This window comes from Cebidichthys violaceus, unplaced genomic scaffold, assembly GCF_023349555.1.
Source record: "Cebidichthys violaceus isolate CVI_PGR_0920_01 unplaced genomic scaffold, fCebVio1.0.p SCAF_16, whole genome shotgun sequence".
Taxonomy (NCBI): domain Eukaryota; kingdom Metazoa; phylum Chordata; class Actinopteri; order Perciformes; family Stichaeidae; genus Cebidichthys; species Cebidichthys violaceus.
Window position 1 is genome coordinate 12,096,416 of NW_027176329.1, and position 20,931 is coordinate 12,117,346.

Here is a 20,931-nt window from a genome sequence, read left to right on the forward strand (position 1 = left end):
TATTGCTTCCAAATTAAGCTTTTCATTTGTTTAAGAAATAATGTGTTATTTCTTCATTCAAAAGTTACAGTCTCCCTTTGAAATTTGAAATTTTTAAAGTTGTAACTTTTGTCAACTCCCTTCTGTGCATGAACATTTGATACTTTGGAAAGAAAGGAAAATCAAATGAAACTCCACTTGAATCAAATATTTTTTTTGTGTGTGTGTGATTTATAGGGGACATTCCAGAAGGTGCAATAATACCAAGCTCTGCTTTTAGAAACTACTAAATCTAGTCTCTGGTTTCACAAAATCACTGTTTGCTAAGTGAGAGTCGCATAAACACACGTTTATGTCTCCCTGAGTGCTACTTAACACGGAGGCATAAAGGTTTAAAGGTGGTGTGTTTGGCACAGGCTGGCTTCGTGTGAACTGCCTGTGACATTACCAACGTTACTGCCTGCCATCACATCCACGGCGAACCATTAGTACCTTAACTGCACCCTCACGATACAGCGTACTGCATGTACGGACGGGTCCGTTTGGACAGTTTATGAGGTACAACTGGCTTTTAATCATTAAACGAGCAGCTTTGGGCTGTCTACAACATAAATGACAAGCTGGACAACGTAAAGCGTGTACCTGCAGCAGGATGCCTTTTGATTTTAAGAGCAAAGGGACTGTTCATCGTACGGAGGGACAAGTGTTCACGGGAAGAAAAAAAAAGGCACAGAGCTGACATCGCCGACATCTTCTGCACATTATCACGGTGCAGCTGCTAAATTGCCATCTCTTTAGAGCCAAGAACAGGATTATCCCTCAAGATGATACTCCCTGCTATCATTTTAACAGATTACTGCAAATGTTTACCACTTTTCTGACATTTCCCATTTAGCCATTCTGAAAGGGGGTCTTGATCTCTTTCTAAACAGCAGCAGCGGTGGAGCTGAGAGACTCTGTGAGAGTCAGAAAACTGTGGGTCTGGACTGTATAAAACACTTACTGCTGTAGCTCTGTCACATCTCTGCTTATCTCTTGTCTGGGGGGTGGGGTGGGGGTGGGCGGCGAGATGGTGTTACTGGGGCTCTGGGATGCATCCTTTACGCTCAGGCCTGAATCCATTTCAAACCACTTTAATGGACTAGAGCTGGGGGGGGGCGTCACCCGCTGCCAGCCACCCTCAAAATCAGCACCTCCTGGGGTAAAACAAGCCACCTTGGACTGATCGGCAGGGGATTCACTCACGCCTTCTTATCGCCCACTGACAATGAAGGGTGAATTTGACACCCCCTCTTAGAGACCTGGGACTATAATTCACCCTGGTGGGGCTTTAGGAGGTGTTACCCTGACTCTCTGCCCTGTCACTCTCCAGAATACAGATACGGACAACCTCTGCACGCAGTTCAGAAAGCTGTCTTACTCAGTCACGGGCCTGTTTGTTTTTTTAATCCACCATGACAAAGTTTTAAGGCTCTCTGTCTTAAACTCTGTCAAGATCAGGTGAGTAACAACTCAGGATGAACTCCCGGTTGACCTCTGTCACCTTCGCCCTGGTGGTCAACATCCAGGCATTTACTCAATTGCTGCCACATTTTTTTTCCTCTTATAGAATGTTGAGAGAGAAATAGCGAGAGTGGCAAGAAGACAGATGAAAATATAACAAACAAACAGATGTGATTTATGCCTTAGTGGACAAAATTGCAGCTCATACTTGACTATGAAACGGGAGGTTCGAACAACTGACCATTCGCTTAACATCTCCCCCAAAATTGCAGTTCTCCAATCACAGCTTAGCTATCTTTACGAGGCACTCCAGGCCTGACATGCTAAAAAAAGCATTCCTCAATATAATGAAGCCGTTTGCAAAAGTTTGAAGGGCCTTATTTTAGCCTTTCCAAAACCAAAAACAGCATGTGTTTATCTGGTCTAACGTAATCTGCAATTGTTAGCATAAAGCTAACTAGCTTACCATCAACAGCAATCAAGCATTGCATCCAAGGTCAATGTGTACATCGTTAACTAAACAACAACATTAACTAAACATTAGTTTGTGAGGTTACAGGTTATGTTAAACAAAGCCCCATTCACGTCTACAACATTCACTAAGTAATATTTGTGTTATTATATGTCTATTACGCTAACATTAGCAGCTGTGCTCTTTATTGGAATTGAGGAAATGTATGCTCCTGCAACCACAGACAACACGTTAAGGACACTTTTAGCACAATATTGTGTATGTAGCTATCAAGTACATATTTAGGCCTTTTTCTATTTTTAAGAAGATTCAGCAGGAATCATTAAAATGTCGCTAACATTAGCTTAGCTTTATTAGCGAGGTAGCCACAGCTAGAAATGCACTGATCCGATACTGATATCGGGCCAATACCGACTCAAATAGCTGGATCGGATATCACAATCAATTCAATTCAGTTCTATGTTTCGTCTGATTACACGTGCTCGTACTACGTCATGTGTCAGCAGCACGATGGTACACCTCATAGCTGAGAGAGATACAACAAACAAATCAGCTGTCTTAATCTCTTTGGCTGCTTGCAATATCTGCAAAGCCAATTTGACAGCAGCACTGCTGCAAAATATAACAAAACCAACCTTGAGAAGCATCTTGCCAAAAAAAATCTTTGTTTTTATGAAGTTGCTGGTGCACATTAACAATAGAGTAAATTTATATTTACGTATTTATTTGTCTTATTTGGTTAAACAAATGGAGCAAAACAATGTGTCAAGCCTGATGTTGCCTTACCCATAAAAGAATGAGCCCAGTCACTTCCACGCAAAGAGGCATACAGCTTATTAACTAAACACTGGTTTCAGATTGTTTTTCTTTATCGGCCCATATCTGAAGCCCAGGTATCAGTATCGGCACTGAAAAAGTCATATTTGTGCATCGTTAGATAGAGCTGATAAAAGCATCAGTTTTATTTGCATTTGGCAGAATCAATGGTGGCTAGAAATATCAAACTGAAATCTTAGTCCCATTGTCATTAAAAACACATTTTGAGTAGTAAATCTGCCATCTTCATATAGCATATGTGCTGTGCAAGACTGGAAAGCCTGCAGCCGTTGCAACAGTGAGGGGTAGCTTAGCAAATGGTCAAATATCAGAGACTGGGGTCTGCGGTGAGGTGGGTGGTCCAGCCCCTTCCTCATCTCTGTTGCTCTGTCCCAATACTGTTGATCTGGACGTCACTCTCGGCCAGAAAGACCGACATCTGAAAAACAACGCAGCTACCGCCAACCCCCCCGCCTTTCTAAAACTCTTTTCTCCCCTCCTCTCACATCTTTCTTTCTTCTTTTCTGTCCTTTTGTCTTTCCGTCAAGACGCTGTTGTGTTGACGTCAATTGCGTTTTCTCGGTTGTGCATTTCCAAGGACATAATGAGCCTTGTGTACACAACGTGAAAAACAAACCAACCGTCTCTCTGTATAAATTACTGGGTAAGTCATTGTGCTTACTTGGAGGTGCCCAAAATCGTTTGGCAGGATCAGAGGCGGACCATTTCAAAGGTTTTCTGTCACAATGGTTTGTCAACAGGGCAGAAAAAGAGAGTGAGAATATTTAGCCAACAGTTGAGTTGTCAAGAATTGTCAAGGTTGTTTCTGTGGAAAAACAAATCAGAACGTCTCACCGGAGGACAAATCTTTTTGGCCTAATCGATTTTCCATTTTCATTTAGTCAAATTCGTGCAACCTGCACGGCCTTGTTAATCATTATCCAGTGCTGAACCACAAACTGTAAAAACAGAGTGGAAAATGTGATGGCAAAGTTTGATGTGTTGAATTTTCAAATGACTAATGAGCTTTGAAAGAGGCCAATTTACTAAGTTAGAACAATAGAAAACCACAATGAAATAACAAGGCTGGATTTCAAGACAGTCTGAGTGAAATGTGAAGAATGTGGTGCTACATAATGATTTAGAAACACACATTGGCAGAAATGTGGCTCTAGTTGAGTCAAATTTGATATTTCAATGTTTATTGGGATGAGGTCAAACATCCAAAAATATAAAAGCCCTGAGAACTGAAAAGAGACGTGATGTTCCGTTTCTGTTTTTAGTATTCTTTGGAAAAAGAAATGACATATTTCAAAACATGAAACACCTGTTTCTCTCAGACACAAATTTGGTATTTTACGCTAAGACAACGTATCATCACCAACAGAAATCACACCATGTGAATGTGGCTTCTAGCTTGATGACTTTTTAAATGAAGTACTCTGACAGTGTTGTGTCTACAAGACATACCTTCAGTGATTAACTACAAGCCTCAGAGTGAGACGAATCAGAGAAGCTCTTCTGTATTTCTGTAACGATGAAAGCCAATTCATCTCAAAAGTCAAATGAGGTGTACAAATTCAGTTTTGACACTGTGTATTGGAAAGAATGGACTTTCTCTTCGCATCAAATGCGGACAGCATGTTTTGCCTTGAACTTGAGTTGTTAATCACTCTGGAGCTCTCGTGAGCACATCCAACAGAAATGTTTTTACTTTTCTGTTATTGATACTGGTGCAGTGCTGTGGACACGTGCTTGTTTTTACGTTCAAAATTCATTCCGGAAATGAATTTTCAGAGTTGATCCAGAAAGTGATAACTCTACGCTTTAACCAGATTCCAGTAGCAGCACATAAAGCTCAAGTCACGGACTGCGTGTATGTGGAAGGTTTATTTTAAATCTCTGTAGAGAAATGCATGGTAGTTAAAAAAAAAAGTTTTTTAAAAGCATGCACGAAAGCATTAAAATATATTATACAGGCTTTAATGCCAAAGTCATTGCGACAGGAACCTCTGTAAAGAAAACCTTCAACACCCTTGCACCTAATTAAATCAAGGGCAGAGTCAAAACTGTCAGCAGGCTTCCCGTTTTTTAGACTTTATAAGCTGTATCAACACATATTTTGGGAGTTAACCAAATTACAAAATGAAGCATGATGCAACTTGAGCTGGTGTCAAGTGCACTCAGCCAAATGATGTATTTTTCTTTCTTAGGAGTGAAATGCCACTTTTGATATTTAAAAAGTCAGCGAGGATTACTTGATTGTGCTGCTCACAAAGCATAGAAGGGTGATGAGCCTGTCGGTCAAACCATGAGCTACCTGTATGTTGTAGCTAGATAGCAGTCGAGTACGGAACATACAGCTAAGGCTAGTAGATAAATAGTTGTCAGGGGCCCTCAGTTATACGTTAAATACATAATTGTATTCACGTTAATCTGGAGCTGAGCAGCCGGTGGAGTCTGGGGAACTACCGTTCAGTGATGCCAATTGTTCTCGCTAGATTCAGCAACTTTTCAGACCCTCTTAATGATTTTATTGATATAGTCTATATAGCTCTGCAGCTAAAGGTGAGACTGGGAGCTGTCAGCAGGATCAATTTGATCTGATATCTGATAAATTCAGCTTTTAATTATCATCAGTTTGTCATTACAAAAGGAAGAGGTGTCAAGGTATCAAATGCACAACTATTCTCGATGCATCTGAATTTATCGCATCCTCAATTTTTCTATATTACTGCACATGGTGACTCTTTCATCAATCAATACAAACAGTCAGATAAATCTAAACTCCTTTTTATTTACAAAGAGCTTTCGAAAAAGCTCGCCCTCGTCGAAACACACAAATCAGAGGAGAGGAACAAGCGCGACAGAAAGCAGATGACAGCAAAACACAATAAAGAATTAAAGAACTAACTGTAATGAAACCAAACTGTGTCGCTGCATCGATGCAGAAATGTTCACGTCCCAATTGCGGCGCATCTTAGAATCAAGAAATTGTAACACTTTTGCGTGTAAAGATTAGAATAGTGAAAGTTGGTCAGGTTTTCTAGTTACGGAAAAACTTTGAAGTGTACTTTAAGTGTTGTACTGATACCATTGTCCTTAGAGTAGGCCTAATCCAGAACAACAGTACAGTAAGATGACTAACATCAAATATTGTATCTTTTCAACATTATTGCGTAGCAGCCACTGGATGTACAGCTGTCACAATATTGTTTATAGCCCCCCTTGGACAGAGCAGTAGTTCCCCTAGAAAAGTACTTAAGGACCCATTTGACCTTCAAACACTGTACTAACCGATATATTTCATGTTTGACTCAAACCTCAAGCAGACGAAACCATCGCAGCGTCTTGTGGTTTCATTCCACGTTGCACAAAAATAAATACAGTGAAGTACGGCTTAAGCATGAATGTATATTTTCACAAATCCTCCAGTTACAATCCTGCTCTCTGATGTCAAAGTGGGCCCAAAAATTAATCTAATTAATTATGCGTATCTGGCTGTATGGGAGAGGAAGTACTTGCACTCACCCAAGGCATGGGAATGTGTACGGAACCCAAACAACCAAACAAACTGGGACCTGCTCATTCATCTAGGTCTGAAACAGCAAGTACCAGCAGAGGGGCAGTCTGTAGACATCGTGACGCAAGTTGTCCTGCATGGGAACTTGTCCTCGGGGACACATTCGGGCAGGATCGTCCTTTACGATGGATTTTTTTAAATTTTAATGCAACAGGCCATGTCAGTCTGCCCCTTTTGCTGAAGCACACAGGGACACCACAAAAACCCTCCATCCCACGGAGGAGGCGTTTACATCCAAATACTTGAGATAGCATTCCAGAGTACGCTCTAAACATCACAGCAGGGGGGTTCCTCTGCCAAGAAGCTGCAGAAGAAGATGCAAAAGGGCATGTTTTGTTTCAAGCTCAGCCATGACAGAAACATTACTGTTATGTATTAAAACCACCGAGCCGGGCAACATTTCGGAGGAAAAAACCCCCCTTGCTTCCAGCGTTTGTGTGTGCCAGCACCACTATCTATCAAAGCTGGGTGTCTCTTCTAATCAAAACGAATGGGCATTTAATGACGGGGGTTGTTTCTTTCAAACGTCACGTTCGTGTTTATCTTTCAACCCGACATCCCATTAAGCGAGGACTCCGGAGTTTATAAACCGTCGCTGCAGTCGTCCAGGGTTACAATCACTACAGTGAAACGCCAACCGCAGCCGTGCAGCTTTTCCTCGCTTTCTCTTTCTGCCGCTCTGCGTTATCTACCCCCCCCCCCTTCTTTCTTACAATCTCTGCTTCGCGTTGCTTCTATCACCAAAGACGGATCGACGCTATCGCCATCTCACACTGTTGCTTTTGCTGACGCCGGGCTATTTATCACATCAGCGGACACATGAAGCACTTTTAAGAATGGATGGTGGTACATTAAGGTAGTATGGAGTGTGTGTGTGTGCGTGCGTGCATGCAGGCCTGCATTTCCCCTCTAAGTGATGCAGAAGCGACACTCAATCTAAACAAAAAAAGAGATGAGCAGGAAGACGAGGTGCGGTAGCCAGACTAACATCTCCAGATGGAGCTGTTTCAGTCTGACCTGTGGTTCACCGCGGCTGTTGGAGAGGGGGAAAGCAGATGCTGCTGTTAGTGATAAAACGCAGCTCACAGACACTTTTCAAACCGCCGCAACATTAGAAACAGTTGCCGCTGTCTGGCCTTAAAGCCAATGATGGATGAAAATGCTGATAACGCGTGTGTAGTACGTCTTTGTAGTCTGCTGCGATACAGCTCTTCTTTGAAAAGCCGCGGGATAAATATATTTGTGAGTCATGCATCTAAAATCAGTTGGAACAAGCATGGCAAATGTGCAATTTGTCAGGCTTCCATTTTTAGGTGATTTACAGCATGCTAAATGAAGCTAAATAACACAGTAGGAAAGAATAGCAGGGTTTAGAGAAGCATAGATGACACATAGTGCACTGGATGTCAAACCCCTGGCCTTCCCTGTGGCCAGGTTTCTGTGTATTTTTACGTTTTCTTCGGCTAAAGTGCACCAGATGAGTGTGTAAAAAGCAGAGGATGGCTCAAATGATCAAAACCAAGTGCTGGGATCGTTATGTCAACACAATAAAGCAAAACATCCTTGCACATCACACAGGAATTCCCACAGACCTCTAAAGCATAAACCATTTTTATGCCTCTTGTACATCAGGCGGTAGAATATGGCAGAAATAGTGGTTGAATTAAGTACTTACTTTAACTCTTAAATCTCACTTCAGGGTCACTTGATTGAATGACGTGCTCTACATCAGCAGATACTCTTTTCTCAGTTGGCATGGTGTTATAGATGTTTAGATTTCCATTTTTTCAAAAGTAATTTTTGAACTACTCAAAAATGTTGGTTTTAAAGTAGAGAACTACATGGACTGCCACGAAAATGTGAAAAGGTAAATGGCCTCTACAGCCAGTGTTTGGTTTGTCCGTTCTGGGCTACCGTAGAAACATGGCGGAGCAACATGGCGGACTCCGTGAAGAGAACCCGCTCCATGTGTCGATGTAAACGGCTCGCTTAAAGGTAACAAAAACACAACAATGCCAACAGATCCCCCTAAATGCTACACACACTGGCCCTTTAAAAGTACCAGGTGGTTAATGGAACTCTGGATGAGATCTTTTTTTTCCTAGATCAAGAATATCTTTGAAAACTTAACTTTCTTAACATCCCAAGGACCTCAGCTGTATACTATTAAATATAAAGTAAAAAAAGTAAAAAATGTGTAGACACACTCACTGTTGAGTGAGGACATACACGTAACTGAAGACAGGAAGTGTGTTTTCGACATTGTTCAGAAAGGGTATTATTGGTTTGACATGTGCTATTCTAGACATGATGCATCAGATGCACGCTGCAGTCACAACGTGACAGCCTCTTTTCAGTCGAAGCAAGTAACATATCATTTGATTCTTTTACAGGCCATCAGTTAAGCTGAAAGTCATTTCATCCAAATACAGACTTGTGTGTACGTTGATTGATATCGTGCATGAACACGTGTGCAGAAACGGACATTTAGAGTGACACACATTCATCTGCACAAACATGCAGAAGTCCACAAACACGCAGGCCTCTGGAGGGTTAGCCTCTCCGTCAGCACAACCACTGCTAACAAGTCAATTTCAATAAACATCAAGAGCCATTTGTAAGCATTTGTATTTCGGTTGTAAACGCAGACCCAAAAAGAAGCACATCCATCTGTTCGATCAATGACAGATTTATGAGCGACTTCCTGTGAGGTCAACGCACGGCAGCACATTTCAGGACCGGTCTGCCGGCTACTGTGATACACTTTGGAGGAGCGATAAGTGTAGGGATACTTTACTGTGGTTTTCCATCCACAAATGTGGTAGTCAAGGTGAAAAAACTTGAGCCAGGAAGAATACTTGCATCTCGTCTCCTGAAGGCCCATTTAATGACACCGTTTGAGGTCAACAAGCTACTGATCTGCACCAGTCATGTTTAACTGGTCCTGTCATTTAGAGTGTAAAGTGTGCCAATGAATGAGGCAACGGATGCCAAAACATGTATCAAATATTGACATGTATTGCTTTAAAATGTGTGAAACAGAAACCTGAAGAAAAATCAAGGAAAGTGAAGTCAAAACAATTTTTATATTCAAGGTCATTTATGCGGTTCAGAATACATGATGTGTTACAGCCTCATGTTATCTTATTGAGGTTGACCACAATCGTTTTCCACTCAATGGGGTATATTGATACCGGTAGAAGCTAAATCCCTTATTCCAGGCATCAAAATCGGTATCAGGCAAGAAAAAAGTGGGTGTATCCCGTCAGTCTGAATCTTCATCAAAGCATGCAACACAAACGGGGTGCAGCAGGTGTTTTCCATCAGCTAATCACCTGCTGTGACATCACTGACTGGGCCGTCAACCAAAAGCGCAACGAGCTGAGAGGACGAAGGATGACGAAAATGTGGGGACCGGTCAACAATGTGAATGATTTTATGAGGACTTTTGACATGCTCTGCTATGTGTTTCGAGGGTGTTATTTTTGAACAGTGGAGGGGACACATAACATGCTGTACTGTGTCACGTCTGTAGTTTCTGTGCCAACTCCGGCCCTGGTGCTGAATGTGAGAAGCCTGGCTCGGGTCCCGGACGAGGCAAACACAGCTCCGAAAGCAGGGTCGGGAGTGTGTTTTCGGGACATATGCAGATTTGTGGGTGTATATGTGCCTCTATATCAGTGTTTCCCCTGCCAATGCCCGTCCCCCCTGGAAGAAAGAAAATGTACAAATATTTTATTTACCTAATTCAGATGGATTTGGTTTTGTTTCGGCTCAGTGTGAGAGTCTTTACTGCGTTTTTCTGCTGCACTAGTTTCTCTCCTTTACTTTGATCTCTGTGTTTTGCATCAACACACGGACTTCAATTGGCACTTTTGGCTAGGTCTGCACGATCATGGCCAAAATTTCGATCAAAATAATTCCTTGATTTTCAGGACAAATTACTTTCATTGCACATACAAAATAAACAGAGCAATGCTTTCATTTCCCTGTTGTGCTACATTCCTGCTAATGTACAATTCAGGGGTGTACGATATTGGAATAAAAACTGACATTGCAAAAAAAATACATTCCTGTGATATATATATATATATTTTGCAGGAAGGAAAAATCTTTGGAATATTCGTCCTAAATTTCGTCGGCTACATTTTAAAGTTAAATGCATCAATCTGGTGCAGTTACAGACAAATAAAGAGGCTAGATAACTAGTAAACAATGTAAGTAGTTGACAGTCACGCCAAGAGCCCCGTTCCTCCCTGCAGGGAGAGAGAGCCGGAGAAGTGGCATCAATCTTTTGAAAAAGCCGCTTTTTCCGACAGCTCACGGCTGCAAGCTAAGAGCCACCTTCAACTCGGGCTTTTGGCCGCACTGAGTCAAACCAGGTCGAGTAGATTTGCGTTTTTCATTACCAGTTTATTAACATTCATAAAAGCCCCGTTTATAAACGGGTTACGATAACGTGACGCTCAATGCAGCACGTGTTGCGAGATTTAATTTACGTCCGTGCTGCCGTTGAAAAACCCAACGTTCCCTGATTTTGCAGCTGTACTACAAATGCTTTAAAATGCTTACACTTGACCGATAGACCGAGACCTAGCACCCTGAATTGTTCAAACCTCCCACAGAAAACAGAGACGGATTCCAGACTGTCTACCATAATGATGTGTGGGTCTCACGTTGCAAGTTAATACATCACAGGATATTCACCCACCGACTCTCCTCTCTCACCCACACAAAAAAAGATTAAATAAATAAGTGAGGTAATGCGACACGGAGGCTTTAAGAACAAGTGGCTGCTATCCCACCACCACAAGAAGAAAACAAAAATAGAGAAGCCAACCATTAGTTATTTGAACATCTATCTAGCCCCCATTGTGGGGGACTGAAGCAGTTTATTTTTCATCCAGTATCTTGCATCCTGTCTCTATCACTTTCTTTCTTTTTTTCACCTTTACTTGCTTCCTATCATCAGTTTTCCCAACGACTCGGATTGATTCTACAGCCTTCACTTTTCAGATTCAAGCATCTCTTTCAACCATCCGATTGCGCTTCTTTTTGTTTTCCTTCAGTTTGAAATCTTAGCAACACCAAATCCGCGGGGGATGAACTCCATAAAATAAAAAAGGTGGACCGGTTCTGTCCTCTGGAAGGCTCCCAGTGTTGACAGACAAAGACATCCACTCAAAGCAACATCTGTCGGGGAGAGTCGGCCTCAGAGGCAGCATGTGGGGAGGCTTCAGGGATTCTTCTCCCCACTTCAGACTTTAGGACTTTTACATATAGAGATACGAGTTGATGAAACAACACAACTTAACAGTAAACTTCTAAATTTGATGAACATAAAATGAGGCACATAGTGAGAGCATTTACAACTTGCAGTGAATTCAGATTATTCTCCAGCTCCCTGCCAGAACCGGCAACTCAAGACACGCATGTTTTCTCTGTTATCTTTGCCTGAAAGTAAAGCAGGGGGGAAAAAAACCCAGCGACTGACACGTTACTGTAAATTCACACTGTGTGTACATCGTGCGGTATCCATTGCGAGCGGCTCAAATTCTCAAACGCGGTTTGGTTTCTTCATGCCGTTTCAGTTCCCTCGACCTTCATCAAACCTTGATTTACAGCGCCACAACCTGACTGAACCTAAAGCCTGGAGGAAAATAAATAGCAGCAGATACGGGTGAGTAATATTATCATCTGCTCTGTTTATCAAGAGTCATTAAAAATACAACGAAGATAACAGTCGGTTCTGGGACTGAAATAAGTTCAAACACAGTTGTGATTTGCAGCAGGCCGTGATAACGCCACAATACTTGCCCGTTATACTGTGCGCTCAGATTGACTATAATGTCTAATGTTTCGCTCCATCTAACCTATTACTATCTAATGTTTGGCTCCCAATCACTCAGCCTTAGCAGTGGCAGAGATACAGCCATGAACCTTGTGCTCTTGGCTGCTCTTCTGACCATAACTTACACTCTCAGTACAAATGACTTCCACTTGCCTGCCCGGAATAATATTATTTATACACTCATTCCTTAGAATAAAGCTCTTGCTCTTGTTCCACTCATTTCAAAAGAAAATATTTTAATGCCACAGTCAATATCACTGCAGAGCACTCACATTCACAATACATTAAATCTGCTGTAATCAGTGTCTTTATATTAACAATGGATGAAATGACCACATGTGTGTGCAAGGGGTGGCTTGTAATGACGAACCCACAGATGATTATCAGGTGACGCTGCAGTTCCTCTCAGGTCTATTTGAACAACTTTCAGCTTGTTGAAATGTTTTGGTTTACTCTCATGGCTCTCATCAGTGTCTTTTAAATCACAGCAGAAAGCTTGTGCCATTTTTTTTAAATATCAGCAATGATGCTTGATGTCATGATAGTTATTTGTCTGCACAAAGCAGCACAGACAGTAATTTCACAGCCACACACAAAAAACATGCGTCAGTGAGTGAAGAAGACAAAGTTCACTACTGCGAGTCCAAAATAAGTCGTGGAGGAGCAACCTTAAAAACATTTGGAACTACTAACTTAATCGGACGCTTATTATTTTGAGGAGACCCAAAACAGAGCTAAAACGAGAGTGAATATTCTCACATTCAACAGGGAGCCAGGGAAAAGAAACGCTTATATGTCAATTTTGTGTGTATAGCAGGTTTCACTTCCTCCAAGTAACCTAAACAAATCTATCAATGCAGGTTAAAGAGATCACTTCCATATCTGAGTGACACATTGCAGAGCACTGGCAGTCATAAAACCTTCGGGACCCAAATGAAGAAAAATTAGCCACATTACGGGGATGAATGTACTCGAGGGCACACGGAAACACAAACCATCAGAGGAAGCTCTCAATTTATTTCACAGATGCATCGGTGGGTGCCAAGCTACAGGCTTTCAAGCAACAATGTTTTCAGAAGGGATGTCATAAATCCTGCGCGCATTTAGCCAAATGTATAACCTTATAATTAAAACAAAATAAATCCCCCATAAAGTGCCCACCAGAGAGCGATTCACTCCGATGAGTGATAGAAAAGGAACCAAATGCTTGTGTTATAGCTGCAATAAGGAAAAAAACCCATCTTCGTTTATTGAGCTTTAAAGAGACGGAGGTGTACAAAACCTGCCTGCCCAATATCAAAATTTACAGCATGTTCAGGGCCACCGACTGCACTAAAATATGATTTCTGGAAAAATGGGGGGGGGGGGGGGGTCTCAAAACAAAGTGGCTTGCCATATTGAGCGTGACAAAACTACTAATTGCCCCCTTTTTCTGAAAATCAGACCCATAAACGATGTTGGGCTCCGTTTTCACATCCATGTGGAAATACTGTGGCATGGCCGTAATGTTTTTCCCTATTCCCATGACATGCTAAGCAGAGAGCTCTGTTTCCTTTTTGCTTTTAGTCATAGCGTTTTTTTAAGCTGTTATTGTAGTGTCCTTCAGCAATTTCCATGGTTTCCTTTTTACAAGTTTTCGGGGTCAGGAAGGAAGAGCTTTTTATTCCTCGGAGCATTTCTTAGCCTTTCTGCATCATCCGACTGTTGATTTTGGCCCACATTATCAGTGAAAATAAACACTCATAGAGGCAGTCACCCCTAAAATAGATAGCTTTCTCCTTGGATCCCCAGGCATGCTGTGTGGCCCTCTGATAACACTAAGGAGAGAAACATATTCACCCTTTCTCGTATGAACTCCCAGTATGGAAGGGAAACAAGCTGCTGCCCACATGTCGCTATATCCTTTCAAACCGCTGTTATTGCAGTACGGTCATGTTCGTCAAGAGGCAGAATGATGGGAATTACACAAGGATGACACACCGTCGATAGTTTCCCCCCTCCCTTTGTTCAACAGCTTAGTTTGGCACAGGCCGTCCTGAAACACTGCTCTCAACCACTTTCTACTGTCTAGGAGAGAAACGACAAGATCCATTACTTTCACTCCCAACAGCAGAAACCAAATTTGGCTTGCTAAACTTCTATCTTGGCCAAAACTTTCATCGTCCATTACGTATTAGAGAAGTAGAAAGGATATTCTCAAAATGTGCGGTGAGATGTGTGCTTTATCTTAAACAATGCAACCTTTTCTTTATCTCGACTAACCAATCCATTCTCCGTCTCCAACAAGAGACTGGACCCCATTGTGCTTCAGCTTAACAAAAGCTCAGCAGCCTTGTAACAGGCACTAAAAAGAATGACGTATTACACCAATCAGTCCACTTACTACCTGTGGGTAGAGCTTTGTTTAAAAACCCATTACTTCTTTTGGTAATGACGGAAGGTGTCTAAAAAAGTCAGGTACCGAGAGCTGGTATATGATTTATCATTGGTCAGGTTTCATTTAGACAGTTTAGCACATTACAGACTTATTCTGGGAAAAGCTCCAGTAGCTGCACATGTTCAGAAAACATAATATTTAAGGGTTTTGTAGAAAATATTTATATTGCTTGAAGTATGGTACTGAAAAGGCATTTAAATAGCTATCAATATCAGGTATGGAATCGGTACTAGTGTTGAAAATGAAAGATTCATACCACTCCCGTCTGTATAGTCAGAACACAGTTAGCTTAGCATAAAGACCCGAGAGAAGGGGAAACCGCTCCAAAGGCAACAAATTTGACACCTCTTAAGCTCTTAAATGCAGGATGCAACTTTATATCTCATTTATTTAATCCATACTAAAACCAAAGTGTAAAAATGACAAGTTACGGTTTTACTTGGGATTATGTGCCAGACTTCTTGTTGGACCTGGATCAGTAACTTTCAGGAGGTAATTGCTCCTGCTAAGCTAACAGTCTCTCATTCAACTCTCAACAGGAAAGCAAATCAAACTACTTTCCCTTTGTTGACTGCTGCCATCGATCCTTGAGCTGCAACTGTTCTGGTTGTTCCAAAAAAGCCTTAATTATGAGGGTTTGTAGACTATAAAACCTGCAGCCTAAAAGCTTTTAGACTGGTGACAAATAATAAGTTCAATGACTGTCACACTGTGACAGACGGGTCTAATAGAGCTGGGGTTGCAATCTGTCACGGACTGTACAATGTCTATTTTGGGATGTTTCACATGGTCAATGAAAAAGAAAGAAGGGGAGTGATTGTGAGTCAATTCCGGCCAAGAAAAAGAGGGCAACTAAAAATGCCTTTTTTAAAATGAGTTTGAGGCCCCTTGAGGCCAATTTTTTATTTGCAATATGGAAGCAAATAAATAAAATTGACTTGACTTGGTGCTGCAAGGTGGTGTAGTGGCTAGCACTGTCACCTCACAGCAAGAGGACAAATGTAAGACCACCATTCTATTATTGATCTCTCCAAAGATCAACAACTTTTGTCTGAAACAGCCCAATTTTTTTTACAGTATTGATTGATTATTTTTTTAATGTAATTTTATGTTGTGTCAAGAAAGATGCTACACAACTAAAGGTTAATTGGTATTGTTTCATGTGGGCAGTAGCTTGTTTCCTGCTGCATCTCCTCGCTGACAGTAAAGCCTCCTCGCCTTGCAGGCAGGCCACGGAAGTAATTCTTGGACAAACACAAGTCACCTTTGACTTGTCAGGAATGTTATCAGGGTCCATATACTCTACCTCGGGTTGAAGGAAGGAAAGATCTCAGACTTAAAATGCTTCCCTCAACAGCTGTTTGCTGCATCACTCTCCCTGTCTACCCCCCACACTGGACTGAGCACCCAGACACGGGAGTGCTATCTGAATCTCCTCGGTCCGTCTCTTTCATCAGGAGCTGGAGCAAACATCAGGGCGAGCTTTCTCTTAGACAAGCAATAAAAAAAAAAAAAACGCTGTCGTGATTAAGATAGATAGATAGACTGGCCAGGACACTTAATCTTCTGTCCAATGAAAAATGTTAACTGCATCCTGATGTCCCCCCCATGCAGAGCAATTAGGCTTAATTACCACTGTGTGTTTAAGTGTCCCCTCTGAACTGTCTACGCCAATTCTTTTCTTGTGCTGATCTTTCACTTGTTACTTGTGTCCAATATTTTTTAAACAAGATGCATCCAGGGAGTATTTGCACACTTAAACATGTTTTTTTAAGGTAGAAAGTAAATGACATAACAGTACTTTGATGAAACACATCAACGCTGGTGTTAATAAAAATACGCATTTCCTGGTTCAAAATGGCTCGAAACGCCATGTATTGTTTTAAATCATCCCTAATCCTGCAAATCCATTCTGAGATAGAGTCGACCGTTTGGGACTAACCTGCGTAATGAAATTAACAAATTCAGCGCTCCCCACACCGTCGATTGACTTCACTTTTTTCCGTAGCCACTGTGTAGCGTTACAGCAGAGCTCAAGCCTGTTCTCTCCTTTCTGTGGACTGGAGATGGCCATGTGCTTTCCTATGCTGTGACAAGAGCGTGCATGTGAAGCATTAAGGTGTTTAATCTTTCTCATGGAGCGCCTGGCTAGATAGCTAGCTAACATTAGCTTTCTAAATTAACTGTGTTTTAATGCTAACGTCACTCTGGTTACAGAAAATGAGCGGAGCAGAGGGCTGGTGGCTAGCGGCAGCGCTAAGTCCCTGCTCCCCGCGGATAGGAGACGGAGGCGCTAGGGTTTGAGCTGGCTGAATTCCAGTTACTGACAGCCATGACGGTCCGTCTCTGGAGATATTGCCCACTATCCTCCCGGCAAAGTAGTCCCTAAACAGCGAGAAGTGAGGCGGAGGGACTGGGTGTGTAATTCTCGTCTTATTTGTCGTATGATAAACAGTAAATCCATCAAATTCAGCGCTCCATGCTATATTGCTAGTTTCCAAGCTAATTTAGCTTTCATATTTGGCGACACTGCGTCAAGGCCTTCGTTATACAAAAGTGGGCGTGGTTTAATATTTCAGTCCCTTGCCCACTTTTTTGCATTTTTTCAAAATTATGCAGTGGGTGGACTTAGTTTCAGACCCGGGGGTGAAGTTTAATTTAACTATGTTTATCTCATATTTCTAAATATAATCTGCTAACTATTACTATAGAACATGATCTTTGAATGTACTCAATATTGGATTTTTAGAAATGAAATTTTCTTTTTCAAATGACAAATGTCTGCGGCCTAGCCAAGCCTCCACAGTGTCAAGGAAAGAGGCATGGTCGGTGGTGATGGCAGACGTTTTCACATGCTGCCCTTTTCGCGTCTGAGGAGGGAGTTACTCGAGAGGTCTCATTAGTCAAACCTTCGGTCTACCAACGCCGCCGTTCTGTTTTCATAGTATCACTTGTACTATCACAGACGGATGAGGTCCACTGAGCAAAGATAAAGCCGGTGTTATTTCACCCCTGGCCTTTCTTGACACATTGATCGCTTTTGGGAGCCATGCGGAAACACACACAGGTTTACAGACTTCAAATAGTGAGCTGGTGCTGAAACTCTTCTATAAAAAAAAGCGCTCTAAAGAGAAAAAAAGTGCTGATTTTTGCAGCTTAGACACACACAAACACCATGTTTTCAACCTTGACATATACATGGCATATACAGTGAGTTCCTCCTCTAAACTGAGATAAAGTCAGTGGTATTCTGTACAGTCTAATGATAAGCTGATATTACACATATTATTATAAGATGATATTTCAGATTCTGCCATGTAAACTCACAATACCTCTCATACAATTTTTCATTTTGATTTCTATCTGCTCCGTGGTCTAGTGAGAGAATCTACATTTCTCCAACACTGTACCTCCTAAATTACAAACTCAATCAACATCCTGCTGTAACAGGCTGCGACCAGCGCCTAGGTAATTGATGAGGAATGACTATTTCCTCCAACCTGAGGAGTGAAAAGTTTACCGAGAGTAAATGAAAAGCAGGCGCATAGGAGAGAAAGACACATTTGGGAGGACACGCCGATTGCTAATGAATAGACTCGGGGTATTGATGAAGTTCAAGTTGATTTATTCCACAGTTCCACTGTAGTCCATCAACTCCATCGGGTGTTATCCCCGCATGCATTTGCTTCGTGGACAAAAAAAATACTAAACCATTAGCTTTGTGCAATTAATCAGATTGAACCTGCTAATCTTACTTGAGAACAACATTGTGGGAAGTTGAGGAGCCGAATCTGGAAGTTTGTTTATTTGATTTGTGTATTCATTTCAGCAAGATAGTCTCGCTCTCTTTGGAGACACAAAGTCTCAAAGCTTAGAAAAGCAGAGTGCCTGCCAAGCCATATCAGCGATGGCCTCGCGATGATTCGCAGCTCATTAACATTACAGTGGAGCCATATTTGAACATAGCGAACACCTCAGTGGATCTATAAATACATTGTAATTCGGTTGTTCAAGAGTCATTAAATGGGAGTTACTTTATGTCACATCAGCTCAATAAAATAGAGGATTATATTCTGTAGAAAAATAAAACAGGTTAGAGATTTTTTTTTATTTTTTATATGGGAGTCTGGATTTTCAAGTTATACTCACATGTCCTTGACTTGAATAAATAAAAGGGAGCATTCTCTTTCTGTCTTTTTCCTCCTCTGAGCGTCTCTAGGGACTCTCTCTGACTTCCTGCCATTAAAGAGACAGCCCACTGGAGAACAGGGGGTGACTGACATATAACTACCTCTGCTCTACGGCTGACGCTCTGCGCAACTCAAAAGGACATCTGTGGAATTTACTCAAAGTGTAGTTTATTCAGGAAAAGAAATAAAGAGATAGAAGGATAACGTAGATGCGTTTTCTGGACGGATACGGAGCAACAGACGAGAAGAGACGCAGCGGTACAAGATGTCTGTGGAGGCTTAAAAAGAAGAAAAAAAAATCTGACAGCTGTGAGACATCTAGAACAAAAAGTTCGACTCAGATAATGTACACAGTTACATAACAGCATAGCAGGGTTCTTCTAAATTACATTGCTATATCTGTCTTCTGTACACATTGTGTTATTGGATAGAAGCTGTGTTATGACAATTAATCAGGAATAAAGAAATACAGCCGTTCTGTAAATTTACCTCAATGTAATTTTGAGTTTATCTAATCATGACATCGAAGGCAGAGCATCACCCCGCCTCATCCTGACAAAAAATAAATAAATCTCAACCTCCAAAGCACATAAAACTTCTTCCTTCTGACAAACACTTTGACAAACAACATGTCGACTATGAGAAAACCGCAAATTTAGTCTGAGAGCCTCGTCCAGAGACCATTGTGAAACCTTGTGAAGCCACAAACAGACACTCTGCGGAGACCACACACACACGGGAACACAAATATCTCAACAAATATATACTACGGCGTGACCACTTCAAAAGGGACAGATGTGATTCAAAACACAGGGACATTTAACTGAATTCCTATTTGGATCCGTCACTAAGAAAGCATGATGTGATATCAAACAGTTGATTTTATTATATTTTTTTAAAGGACCACTCGACTTTGTTTGGCACTGCATTGAACCCCCCCATCCCTCACTCCTTACCTTCTGTAGCCACTGGGTATAATTCTCCATAATGTGCTCGAGCTGCTGGATCTTCTGGCTGGGGAACTCGGGCTCGATCGGCGGAGCATCTCTCTGGAGAGAGTTGCCGCTGTGCTGCGGGCTGCCGGCTTTCGCCTCCCTGCAGGAGCTTCCTCTGGCTCCCTCGCCCTCCGGCAGGATGAACGTGTAGGTGCACTGGCCATGCTGGATCTTGTGAAAGCGTCGGTTGCTACTTCCTCCAGAACTGCTGCTACTGCTGCTGCCACCTGTGCTGCTGGTGCTGCTGCTGCTGCTGCTGCTGCTATCCGTTCCTCTGCGCTGCTCCCCTCCTCCGCAGCTCACAATCACCAGAAGTGCCGCAAGGGAGAACAAGCGGCGGCCAAAGTTGTACCACAGCATCATATGAGCCTGGGGGTCAAAGTCGCAGGTGAATTGGGTTCTCGTGCCTTTAGCCGGTCCTTCTTCGTTTGACTAAATGTGTACCTTTAAAGCTGGATCAGAAAGTGGTGGGGTGCATTGTTAGCCTGTGTCATCCATCCTGACAGTGGACCTCCAGCGTTGAAAGCTACGGCTTCTCTCACCGTTGGACATTTATGCATGCTGCGTCTCCAAAGCTCCTTTCAAGTTCTTGTCCTGGCGGGAGAAGTTGTACACATGTCTTACAGAGTAACAGCTTGGGTACAATTCCTTACACTCCTCCAGTGAATCAAAGCCAGACGCAGCGTGCATGCATTTATCAATCTGTGCATTCAGAAATAGGTGCAAGCGTGGATGGTGGCGTCAGACCTCCCCTGGTCTCTCTGCCTTCCCTTCCTCCTCTGCTCTCTGACTTAACGACTGGGGAGAGTGAGAGAGAGAGAGACGCTCACTCTGAAGAACAAGCTGCGAGCTTTTCAGCACGCTCTGCGCCTGCCCCTCGCAGAGCCTGCAGAGGAATGCGAGTGTGTGTGCACGAATGTGTGTGTGTGTGTGTGTGTGTGTGTGTGTGTGTGTGTGTGTGTGTGTGTGTGTGTGTGTGCCTGGCAAAAAAGGGACCCCAGCACAGAGGATGTGCTTAGACTATGAGGATCGGTTTACAGGCACTGCTGACTGCTGGCTCATGTGGTTGACCTGACTTTTTTTTTTCCTGTGTGTTGACACAAAA

At 42.3% G+C, this 20,931-nt stretch overlaps 1 protein-coding gene across 1 annotated transcript in view; it reads right to left on the minus strand.

Moving 5' to 3' along the window:
- angpt1 (angiopoietin 1) overlaps positions 1 to 20,641 on the minus strand; it is a 55,933-nt gene extending 35,292 nt beyond the window's left edge. Inside the window, exons 1-2 of the mRNA XM_068711290.1 lie at positions 20,271 to 20,641; positions 19,788 to 20,195 (exon numbers count right to left, since the gene is read on the minus strand). Coding sequence (XP_068567391.1) covers positions 19,788 to 20,189 — 402 coding nt within the window. The 5' untranslated portion in view covers positions 20,190 to 20,195; positions 20,271 to 20,641. The remainder of the gene's footprint in view (positions 1 to 19,787; positions 20,196 to 20,270) is intronic.
- Between the last annotated feature and the right edge of the window lie 290 nt (positions 20,642 to 20,931).